The following is a 13021-nucleotide window of genomic DNA, read 5'->3' on the forward strand; positions in this document are numbered from 1 at the left end:
AACAGTCTCATACATTTGTTAAGTTTTCCATTAGAACTTCTGTTAACTGATGACGTGGAGCCCACGTGGACAATTACTGGGCACCACGTGTCAATATCAATATTAAAAAATTAAAAAAAAAGGAACTTTAACAAAAAGTTACCAGTATTGTTCACTTTAACGAAAAACCACATTTTTACACTAAAAAGTCAATCTTGGTATACTTTACCCTTTGTTTATACCATACTTAGGGCCTCCGTATTTAGGCCTCATATAAATACTCGGGTGACTTAAATGTAATTATGTAATAAAGGAATGGGCAAATATATAATAAGTGAGGAGCCCTTATTCTATAAAATGACTCATCACCCTCACAATTAGAGGAGCCCAATTCCTAGGCCATCAGAGACATCACTTTCTCCCTCAAAGGCTCTGAATCTCTCTCCCTCACAAACAGAAAAATACATAATCAGTGTGGACGTAATCCAAACCTTGGGGTGAACCACGATACATCTTGTGTTATTTACATTTCTTGCGAATTTACGGTCGGATTTACGTTGTTCCAAGACCTCTGGTTTTGTGCATCAACGTTTGGCGCCATCTGGCGCTGTCTGTGGGAATCGACACGAAAAGCTATGTCGTTTCTCTTTCATTTTTTTCATCAAATCTCACACTGTTCGCATTGAGTCTGCAGAAACCCAACACCCACACTCAGAGACACTCCCACTCCCACTGTTTTTGGTAGCTCTTAACTCTCCAACTACCCAAAAATCCACTTAATTTTCCGTTTTTCTAGTGAGAGAAAGAAAAAAAAAAGCAGAAGAGAGAGACGAGTAGTTCTCCGTTATTAACATTTTTCAGCAACAAAGCTGAACTTCTTACGAGGGAAGACGGGAAGGTCCTGACGCTCAAGGACACGTGTAAGCCTCTCCTGGTTCCCTACTACGACATGAAAAGTTCTGCCCCATTCGTGTTCTCCCGAGCCGACGAGTTCGAGTCGGCGAGTTTCGATTTCGAAATATGAAAAGACTGCCGCGCCCCGTCAGGGACTCCAGGCGTGTTCAAGCCGCTCAGCCTCATCTCCGTGGACGGAAAGACATCGTGCTCGGCGGTGGATGGTGGTTTGGCGATAAACAACCCGACGGTTGTGGCTGTAACTCACGTACTCAACATCAGGCGCGACTTCCCCTCCGTCAACGGCGTTGAGAACCTGCTAGTTTTGTCCGTCGACGGTGTCAAAGACCCACTCACCCAAGAAGGCCTGGCCCAGGCACAGTTCATCGGCGTCGAGATCCACGGCATCGTCTCCGATTCCATTGGAGCCGACAGCCCCAACTGACACTAGAGCGAGATCTAAACAGTGCGAGTCTCAGTGTATCAATCATGAGAGGTACTGTGCTCCTGATCCAAAGCAAGATTTCAGTGAAGGTTATGATGGGAAAGATGTTGTGGTCCAAAATCTCCGTCAAGCTTGCTTCTATAAAGTGGCCAATGAAAGTGGAAAGCCATGGCTTTGATGGGACCATGTCATTGACTTTGCGATACGTTGCCCAATGAAAGAGAAGAAGTACAACCAAGAATGTGCAAATCAAGTTATTGAATCCTTTGGTGCTCTCGCATGGTGGTTCATTGTATGGCAGGGTCGTTAGGAGCTGGTGGAGATGAAGGCACGAGAATATTCGTGCTTACTGGACTGAAGGCGAAGGAACACGCAGGCCCCGTCGTCGCGACAGCCAACGGGTATTTGTAGGTTGTAAGGGAGCTGCTGAGGAACTCCAGCTCCACATCACTCATCTTGATCGCAGACAAGACTTGATGCATTAGCAGGATCATCAGCTTTTTCAGCTCAATGAGGAAAAGAGAGAAAGCAAAACCAAGTGAGAGACGCAGTCGACCGAGAAAAAGAGAAAGTGAAAAGAAAAAAAGAAAAGAGAAAGTAAACAAAAGCAAAAGCAGATAATATTAATGGGGTGCATAGTGTGGTGGTGCAGTTCACAACCATGATGATGATAGGCCAACAAGCCAGCTCATTCGAATGCAGATCTGACAGCAGTTGCATGTGCATGGTCATGGTGTTGTAGCAGATAATATTAATGGGATGCATGGTGGGGTGGTGCAGTCCACAACCATGATAACGATCAGCAACTGTCAAAACCCTTATTTTTTAATGATGTAATTTATTTTTCGTATCTTTCGGAGATATCTGTATAAACCCCATCAGAGGGTAATAATAAAAAATATAAAAATATAAAAAAAAAATGGCAAAGCCCAAAATAAATGGGCTAGAATGTTGTGTGGAGGGCGAAGGCCCAGGAGCCCAAAATGGCACCAACCAGGTGACCAAAAGTATGCCCAGGACTACAAAAAATTATTCGGCAGCCCGTCGCTATTATCGTCAACCAGGTGATCAAAAGTACGCCCAGTACTCCAAATTTATTCAGCAGCCTGCTGCTATTACCACCAACCAGGTGACCAAAAGTACGCCCAGTACTACAAAAAATTATTCGCCAGCCCACCGCTATTATCGCCAACCAGGTGATCAAAAGTACACTCACTACTCCAAATTTTTTCAGCAGCCTGCTGCTATTACCACCAACCAGGTGATCAAAAGTACGCCCAGTACTTCAAAATTATACATGAGCACTACTCATGTCAATCATACATAAACATTCATGAGCATCACTCATATCAATCATACATAAACATTCATGAGCATCACTCATGTCAACATTCATGAGCATCACTTATGACAACATCCATGAGCATCACTCATGTCAATCAACATAAACATTCATGAGCATCACTCATGCCAATCAGCTTCAAAAGCTTCATTTACAAAAGCTCTAGCTTCAAAAGCTTCAAAAGTTTCATTTACAGAGCTTTAGCTTCAAAAGTTTCATTTACAAAAGCTCTAGCTTCAAAAGATTCATTTACAGAGCTTTAGCTTCAAAAGCTCCATTTACAGAGCTCTAGCTTCAAAGCTTGATTTGTAAAGCTTCACTTACAAAGCTTCAGTGCAGGGTATACAAATACCGCTTCCGAACAACCGCCACTTCGGCCCATACATGGATTCAATTTGAAGTCTCTAGCCAACAGACTCTATTGACCGAAGACTTGGGGGACTACACTATACACCATATATTGGGCCTCAACGGGGCCTCATGAAAAATACTCGGGAGACTTAACCTATTATTCATGTATTGAGGAGCGAGCCCTTATTTTATAAAAGGGACTCCCACACTTTCAATAGAAAGCACCCATCGCTTACTGAGGAGCAATCCCTTATTTTATAAAAGGGACTCCCTCATCTTCATTAGAGAGCATCGCCGCCAGCTGAGCAACCGCCTTGCCCCGAACATCAACTCTAACCCATTATTCATGTATTAAGGAGCGAGCCCTTATTCTATAAAAGGGACTCCCTCACCATCATTAGAGAGCATCAACTCTAGCCCATATTCATGTATTGAGGAGCGAGCCTTTATTTTATAAAAGGGACTCCCTCACCATCATTAGAGAGCATCGCCGCCTATTGAGCAACCGCCTCGCCGCAAGCATCAACTCTAGCCCATATTTATGTATTGAGGAGCGAGCCCTTATTCTATAAAAGGGACTCCCTCACCTTTAAACGCCACAAGCGGAGCCAACCAAGGCAACATAAGCTACAAGCAAAGCAGCCTCGCAACATGTGCTACTTCTTGTTTAGCATCATTTCATATTGGGCACCGCCTTATATCGAGTATCAGTTATAGACGATATCTAGCTACTTTGATCCACACATGGACTGAATTTCAAGTCTCCAGCCAAAAGACTCTCTTGACTGAAGACTTGGGGGACTAATGTTTATACCATACTTAGGGTCTCCGTATTTAGGCCTCGTATAAATACTCGGGTGACTTAAATGTAATTATGTAATAAAGGAATGGGTAAATATATAATAAGTAAGTAGCCCTTATTCTATAAAAGGACTCCTCACCCTTACAATTAGAGAATGCCAATTCCTAGGCCATTAGAGACCTCACTCTCTCCCTCAGAGGCTCTAAATCTCTCTCCTTCACAAACAGAGAAATACATAATTAGTGTGGATGTAGCCCAAACCTTAGGTGAACCGCGATACATCTTGTGTTATTTACATTTCTTGCGGATTCACGGTCGGATTTACGTTGTTCCAAGACTTCTAATTTTGTGCATCAACACCCTTTATTTTGTCTTTATCGTTAAAACTCAAAGTTTTCAAGCCCTTTTCATTAGTTTTCCTAATAAAAAAAAAAACAACAACAACAGTAACAAAAAACAAACATTTGTACCCACCTTCTCCCCTGCACCTTCTCCCTCCCTTCTCTCTTCTGCAACCCGCACCCCTTCCCTCATTTCTCTCTTCTGCACCTGTACCACCCTCCCTTCTCTCATTTGAAATGATTGAAACCAAAAAAAAAAAAAAAAAACCCAGAACCCCTTCGTCTTCCCCACCCGACACCCATTCACAGCTCCACCATTCCATCCCCTCCACCCCTACCACCAAGCCTTTTGTTCCTAGAATTTCACTGTAAAATTGACATTTTGTTCTTCTTAAACAGCAACGACCCAATTAACAACTTACCCATTAGTTTCAATTTCAATTCAATGCATCATTCAACCAATTGCAGCGATTGAAACCTAAAAAAAATAAAAAAATAAATAAAAAATAGAAATCGATGCGATTAAAAAACCCTAACCCTAAAGCCCACTTCAATTTTCCTCAGTTAGATCAAATCAAAGAAATCACTTTGTGTGTGTGATCTCGGTACTTGGAGTCCTAGAGCTTGGCAGTGGACTTATTCTCAACATTGAGAACGATGGTGTTGGTGCCGCGAATGCCGACGACTGCGTTACCCTTACAGACGACCTCGAGCGCGTACTTGACTTGGAAAAGATGACCGTCTAGAGAGAACATGGTAATGGCTCTGTCGTACCTCGCTAGAGGAGAGAAGGGATGGTGGTGCAGGTGCAGAAGAGAGAAATGAGGGAAAGGGTGCGGGTTGCAAAAGAGAGAAGGGAGGGAGACGGTGCGGGGGATAATGTGTGTACAGGATGTTTTGTTTTGTTCTTGTTTTGTTTTTTTGTGTTTATGTATTATTTTTTTTAATATTGATATTGACACGTGGCGTCCAGTAATTGTCCACGTGGGTACCACGTCATCAGTTAACAGAAGTTCTAATGGAAAACTTAACAGATGTATTAGATTGTCCCAAAATTAACACTTTAGGTATGATTCTAGGACGAAAAAAACTTCATGTACTAAATGTTGAAAGCCACGAAACTTAAGGCTAGTAAACTTAAATTTATAAATTTTGTTTAAAAATTTGGTCTCCCTAGCATTACTTTTTAAGATACTTATATACATACAAAAAGAAAGGTCTAATATCAATAAACTTAAGTTGCTGGTTACAAGTAAAAGATAACGAATGTTAGGAGAAGGAGAACGAACGTGGGATGTAAACTTTGCTTTATTAATGCGTGCCAAGTCATGTCAAAAAGTCAAATAAAATAAGATTCAAAATCCACGTGGCAATGCGTATGCTCCATTAGAGCACTTTCACCGGGGATGGGATAGGCCGACACATAGCCAAAAAAATGACCCAGCACCTAGGGAAGTCTCTCTAGCCCACGGGATTGCCTGGCACCCAGCCCAAGCCAAAATTGACAGACCTTAGGACCGGCTCGTATGACGCCATGCTGATGTCAGGGATGGAATTAGCGACCTGGATCTACAGATACGATGCAACCGTGAAGTGTGAGTCCACCGTAGAGAGAGAGAGAGAGAGAGAGAGAGAGAGAGAGAGAGAGAGAGAGAGAGAAAGAGCGTTCAAGCCCAGAAAGGGATTCGAATCACTGAGAGAGATCTAGCAGCACCAAAACCCTTAGACCCGCAAAAGCGAACAAAGGGAGAGAGATTTGATTTGTTGAAGGTCTTGAACAGGAAGGAGAATGAGAGCTCATGGGAGTGAGCTGGAAAAGAGAGAGATTGAGAGAAAATAAATTGAGAGAGAGAGAGAGAGAGAGAGAGAGAGAAAGAAAGAAAAGAGAGACAATCGGTCAAATGATTGGGTAAGGAACTAGGTTTTTAAAACCTCTTAAAATCATTATTTTAAAGGTCCAATTGGAGATTCATTTTATTTAATCATATTTTAATAAAATTGACTAGGCTATTTTTTGTTAGGGGTGGAGATGCATTTGGCCTATTACTGTTTATTGGGATCTATCACTGTTCATTGAGTGGATAAATGGGCTGGGTGCTGGCACAAAGTCTTTAGGGATGGAATTGCTCTTAGTGTCACTGCTAGCATGGGCATTGTATTTAACGCCATTAGTTTCAATTTTAATTAACTAAACTTTGCATAAAATGCTCTTGGGAGGTCTTTGAACTCTTAGATCTAGTTTGATAACTGTTTTTAAATGATTAAAAACATTTTTAAAATTAACATACATTTTTAATTAAAACACTAGTTATGTGTTTTTGCTAAAATCAATTTAAGTGTTTTTTTTTTAAATTTACTTGTATTTTTACTAAAATTTGATTTTAAAATATTTTATCTAGAAACTTTTTGTCAATTAAAGTACTTGCCAAAGGAAACTTTAATCGTCACGATTTGTCATTGATTGGAATTTTACAGTTGCAGCTGTCACCACTCACCTCACCCTAAACCTTAACTTAGATACCAGTTAACTCAAATCGAAACATGTTGAGATAGATATCTCTTTAACTTTTTTCGTCCCTTACAATCTTAAATAATATATAATCGGACATGCTACTTCTTTTGTAATAATGCTGGACAGATTAATTATACAAAAAATCAATCAAATTAAATTATTTTCACCCGTTTAAGTGTTTAAGTGAGAAACATGGTTCGTCTATCTATTGAATGAATACTATATGATTAAACAAATTTAATAAACACTTTGCATAGATGATATTTAATGAGTTAAAATGTAGACAATATAATCATCATGCAATATTAGAGATTAAAAAAGAAACCGATAAAGTAGAACAAGAAGGTTCGTAGCATTCCTCTTCTTGGCAATTAGCCACATCGATAGTCAATATAAAAAAGTAGACTATAGAAAAAGTCATCATGCCGATTTAATGTTCGATCCAGACCTTGTTGACCTTTTGAGACGAAAGCAAACAAATATTTTCCTTGTATTTCTATTCGTTTGGAGTGCATAATTTGAACTATTTTTTTCAATAAACATTATCCCCATAAAAGATATAAAATTAGCAGTTGTGCAAATCGAATTTAATTGCTAAAATACTCATGACACTAAGTGTTACTGGCATTGAAATCACACTAGACATTAAAATCTTTCTTCTGATGTTAATTTTTTTTTGAATTAATTATGTTTAATTAATAAGGTTTTACTTTTTTAAATTAGTTAAGAAAAGAAAAGTCTGCAAGTTTGACAAACTTTTCTCCAGTCAAACTATGTTTACTCGTTCAAGGACAACAATAATCTTTGCCTTCAACCCACGATTCAAGCTAGAAAAACAATATTTTTATATTTGGTCATGTTTTATCACTATCCCAATTTGTTTTTTCAACACATCCGTTCTCTCAAATTGACCTTGACACTAGGGGATGTGACCAACAACAAATCCAATTAAAAGAGTACAATAGTGTTTTTTTAATTTTTAATTTTTTTTAATTTCTAAAAGCTCACGAAAATTTTATCATGATCTCTCCGTTGTAGCTTCTACGATTTATAGTAGAAGAGATGTCACCGAGATTTTTATATTTTGATAAAAAGTACGATATTTATTAATGAACGAGAAAATAGTATAAAAGATTTAAAGGAGTGAATTTTGAAAGAAAAAAAAAACATGCCCGAACTTTCAATGCGGAATCAAGAAAAAAAAAGAGTCACCAATACATCAAAGTAAGAAAAAAACATTCAAATAGACTTATCCTCAATCAAAGCATTTGCAACTACATCGGATGGTTCCTCAAATCAAACCAGCTCTTATTGCGACCCAATCCAGGCACGTGAAAGTCATGGCCGCCTGATTTGCATCTCGTCTAACGTGGCTGAATTCGGGAAAAGTCTTGGAGAAAAGAGTAAATTGTAGCTATGGTCCCTGAACTTTACTCAAATTGGAGCAATGGTCCTTCAACTAAAAATCCATTACCATTGGTCCTTCAACTCATTAAAACGTGCAGCTATGGTCCCTCAACTAAAAATTCATTACATTTGGTCCCTTAATTTTAATTCAACTGGAGAAATGGTCCCTTAACTTTATCCCAATTGTAGCTATGGTCCTTCAAACATAACTCGGTTTGACAAATTTTTTTAAGTAGTTGACGAAAATGACCATAATTACACACTTTGATGAGTTGAGGGACCCTAATTAAATAAATGGTTATTCCAACATAACATATTTTGACAAAATTTTGAAGAAATTAATGAAAAGGACTATAACTACATATTTTGATAAGTTGAGGGACCAATGGTAATGGATTTTTAGTTGAGGGACTATTGCTCCAATTTGAGTAAAGTTCAGGGATCATTGCTACAATTTACTCTGGAGAAAAAGCACAAATATCATTTTACCAAAAAAAAAAAAGAAAAAAAAAAGCACAAGTGTCATTGATTTATAGGCCCCATGGGAGAGGTGTCGTCCTCATGTTTATGCATGGCAGGCTTGGCGGCCATGGCCACGATGGAATTATTTTAAAAGCATTTTGTAAGAAGCAATAAATGTCAACCTCCTTATTTTGTTAATTTCAACGCTGCTCATTTCATAATATTTCTCATAAAATAATAAAATAAGGGAAGATCTTTATTTTTTTTCACGAGTAACCTTCAAATAAAAAAAAAAAAGAAAGTTATATCAATTTCTTCTCTCAATGTTTTGAATAAGTAATAGTCATATCGAAATAAATCATCTCTAACAACTGAGGCCTTGGTGCATGAGAAATTATCATTTCCTTTTACCAGCATGTCCAGAGAGTCCACTTGCTGAGAAGAAGCGCGTATTTGACATCCACCACATGACTTTCAACGAACCCAAAGCTAGGAATGCTCTGTCGTTCAAACACTGGAACGTGTGGTCGGCACTAACGCCTCACCCCTTTCTCTCCGTTTACTATGACATCATCACTTATGTAATTCACCACAGGACTTTCTCTCCGTTTACCATCTTTTTAAGGATCATGAAGATGTTCAAATCGTATCCGTTCATTATATATCGTGCATTTAATTTTCGTCAAATACTATTTATATTTAATTTTAAAATAAAAATACTTAAAATAATTTCTAATCGATTTAAAAATCTTCAAGTTCCTCCATCTTCAAGATCTTCATAAAAAGAATTTAGAGAACATCTCATTCATATAATTCCGTATTTTACACAGTACTGTTTACGTCACCGTTACTTCCGTACAAACTCGCCGTCAAAGAGTCAAACCCCCTCGCTTTCTCTCTCCTCCCTTTCTCTGCTATATATACCTTGGAAGCCTAGCATCTGCTGCTTTCGAAAACTGAGCGAATTCAGAGCTCCCACAACTTGACCGAAACAGATTCATGGACCGAACCAGAACTTACCCACTACCAAAACTTGCTGTCTAAGCTAAAGACCCAGACGACCCAGACGGCCCAGAAGAGAAAATACAGGTATTTGTTCGTACAGATTAGCTTGCTCGTAGATATGTATATGTTTGAATTGATTTGTTTAGGTATAATTTTTTTGCTAAAGGGGAAAATCTGAGGTTGTAGCTCGTATTGGGCTTCTTTGATTGGAGCGTGTAGGTTGATTGGTGGCGCATAGAGCGAGGAAATCTTGGGATTTTCTTATTTTCTTCTGTTTTCTATCACTTTCTCGGGAAACAAACAGAGGGTGAGTGGGTTTAAGGGTTTTTTAATATTGGTGTTTTGGTCCGAAATGGAAAATTACTCCTAATTTATTCACATGGAAGTTAAATTTTATAAACTATGTTGTCCTGGTGTCGGGTCAATTGATCTTCTGTTTTTCGATTGATGAGGCCGATTAGTCTCGCCCAGTTTGAATCAATCTCCATTTGGTTATCTGTTCCTGACTAGCCAATCGATAGAAGGACTAGTGATGCTTTAGGAAAATTAGAGGCCTTTGCCTTGTTTGGGATTCTTTTTGTCAAAGAGTGGGTGGTGCCTTATGTGTTGGAAAAAGTGTCGAGAACTAGCAAGACTTGGACTTCTTAGACGAGATATCACTTGCTGAAGTAATATTCCATTCTATCGATCGAATAGGGCGGCCCATTTCGTTGCTTCCTATGCTTCCAAAGCGTAGCTCAAGTACTCTGTGGGATGTACATCCTCCTGAGTGGTGCTTGGTGCCCTTTATTCTGATTAAAGTCCGTTTTAAGATTTAAAACTTTTCTCGATGTTTATTGATTCGATAAAACCTTTAGGCAACGAAAGATTGTGGGCTGGTTATAATTTCTGCTTTTCAAGGTTCGGTTATCTGCAATTTTTCCCTCAGAATCTCTAGTTAATGGGCCTTTTTCTGTATCAATATTGCAGTTTTATTTTGTTATCTTGAAAGTTCACAAAGGTTGCCAAGAGTGTTTCTGGGGAAAGCACAAAGCTTGACCCTATTCTAGGTGATAAGCTATACAGTCTGATTTCTTGTCACATGGAATAGCCGATGCCAATCTCGTAGCATGGACCAGCATTTTGGATTTGGTGCGACCGGTGCAGGATTGTCATATACAGCTCCACTTCCCGCTGTTCCATCTTTACGGAAAAGGTTACTTGGGTCGTTGAAATTTGATACCAGGAACTCACCAAATTCACCCTTTTTGACTCACTTTGATTCTGACTCTCTTACAACACTGAGCGACAGTCAGGAGCAGCGCAGCTCCTCCGAGAATCTCTCAGAAGCCACCCCCTCCTGTACCTCTTCATTTGAAACAAACAGTTACGTCCATCAGTTAAGCTTAAGCCCTTCGGTGGACTGTAGTCGAGACGGTCTGCAGGTCTATTCTGGTAGCACTTCTGCCTTAAAGGATGCAAATAGTAGCCAGAATATAAAACAAACTTTGCAAGAATTAGAGAGTGCTTTAATGGGGCCTGACGATGAGGAAGAAGAAGTCACCACACCAAACGCTTCTATTGGAGAAAGTGGCAGGAGGCAGATGCAGAGGTCCATGTCATGGATCCAGAAGCACCAGGTTTCACAACCAGTTCAACGCCAGGCATCCTTTGTTTCTAGGCAAAGGCAGTCGGGTGAAGTTCAGATTGAGAAACGTCATAAAGTGATAGATGATGCATCTCTAAAGGGTTTGCCAGCAGGTAATCTGAAGCAATTGCTGATTGCATGTGCTGAAGCTCTCTCCAACAACGACATGGATAGTTTTGAAAAGTTGATTGAAAAGGCTAGAGGAGCTGTATCTATCAGTGGAGAACCAATCCGGCGACTTGGAGCTTACTTGGTAGAAGGGCTGATAGCAAGGAAGGAGATATCGGGTGCCAATATTTACCATGCCCTTAGGTGTAGAGAGCCTGAGAGCAACGAATTGCTGTCCTACATGCAGATTCTGTATGAGATATGCCCATACTTAAAGTTTGGTTACTTGGCAGCCAATGGGGCCATTGCTGAGGCATGCAGAAATGAGGACCGCATCCACATTATAGACTTCCAGATTGCTCAGGGAAGTCAGTGGGTCACTCTCCTTCAAGCACTTGCAGCAAGACCCGGTGGGGCTCCCCATGTACGAATTACAGGTATCGATGATCCTCTTTCTAAACATGCCCGTGGTGATGGGTTGGAGGCAGTAGGGAGACGGTTGAAAGCCATCTCTGACAAATTTAACATCCCAGTTGAATTTCATGGAGTTCCAGTATTCTCACCCAATGTCACACTGGACATGCTTGATGTCAGGCCCGGAGAGGCTCTTGCTGTGAACTTCCCTCTGGAGCTTCATCACACACCAGATGAGAGCGTTGTTGAGAACAATCCAAGGGATGGGCTGCTGAGAACAGTGAAGTCTCTGAATCCAAAGGTAACCACTTTGGTGGAGCAAGAATCAAATACAAACACAACCCCTTTCTTCAATAGGTTTGTGGAAGCTCTTGAATACTACATGGCGATGTTCGAGTCTATTGATGTGGCCCTGCCAAGGAGCAGCAAGGAGAGAATCAATGTGGAGCAGCATTGCTTGGCAAGAGATATTGTGAATGTCATTGCTTGCGAGGGGAGGGAGAGGGTGGAACGCCACGAGCTCTTTGGCAAGTGGAAGTCCAGGTTTACAATGGCAGGGTTTCGGCAATACCCGTTGAGCTCATATGTAAACTCTGTCATTAAGAGTCTGCTGAGGTGTTACTCGGAGCATTATACACTGGTGGAGAGGGACGGCGCTATGCTCTTGGGATGGAAGGACAGGAACCTAGTATCGGCTTCTGCCTGGCACTGAGTAAAGAAAATAAAGATACATAGGTAGCAGTAGAATTTACCAGCTTGTATTTTTCTTTTAATAGATTAATGATGCATAACACACTGCCCTATAGTTTCATTCAGTGGAACGCTTTTGATCACTGTTGTTCTTAGGATGGCCGGCATTTGTATGCCGCTGCAGAATGTGTTTCCCTACCACCGAACGTGTTACCGCTGTGTGTAGATGATTCTGTTCATCTATCCTTTTGCTATCTCTGATAGAGTTGTAAGTAATTATAATGTAGGGTTTCTTTTACTTGATCTATTTGCCACTATATTTATTGCTTTTACAAAGTATTTCTTTCACTTTGGTGTTTGCCATGAAGCAATGACGAAATACAAGTCTTTCGTCAGTGCTTCATTTAACGATCAATATTCAATATCCGATACCAGAAGCAACATGTCTCCTTTCTCCAACTGGAAGATTATGTTAATGCAGCAATGGTGCTTATACTTTATACGTATACGTTATTGACTTGATTTAGTAACAAAAATTAATATATCTTATGATATGCCGGAGAACTTCTTTTGTCTCGGCCGCCATGCAAAGAAGAGATTTTTCGATGTGATCGGTACATGGGGTGGTACATCACATGTCAC

At 39.9% G+C, this 13021-nt stretch overlaps 1 protein-coding gene across 1 annotated transcript; it reads left to right on the top strand.

The window, feature by feature from the left end:
- Nucleotides 1-9461: 9461 nt before the first annotated feature.
- Nucleotides 9462-12677, top strand: LOC126588803 (scarecrow-like protein 21). The gene is made up of 2 exons (XM_050253927.1): nt 9462-9624; nt 10510-12677. The coding sequence occupies exon 2, from the start codon at nt 10650-10652 to the stop codon at nt 12399-12401; it is 1752 nt and encodes a 583-aa protein (XP_050109884.1). The 5' UTR covers nt 9462-9624; nt 10510-10649; the 3' UTR covers nt 12402-12677.
- Nucleotides 12678-13021: the final 344 nt, after the last annotated feature.

The sequence above is a fragment of the Malus sylvestris genome, chromosome 11 (genome assembly GCF_916048215.2).
Source record: "Malus sylvestris chromosome 11, drMalSylv7.2, whole genome shotgun sequence".
Lineage (NCBI taxonomy): Eukaryota > Viridiplantae > Streptophyta > Magnoliopsida > Rosales > Rosaceae > Malus > Malus sylvestris.

Bases quoted from the DNA above. Each gene is read 5' to 3' on its own strand.
- LOC126588803 (XM_050253927.1), top strand. From the start codon at position 10,650: ATGGACCAGCATTTTGGATTTGGTGCGACCGGTGCAGGATTGTCATAT.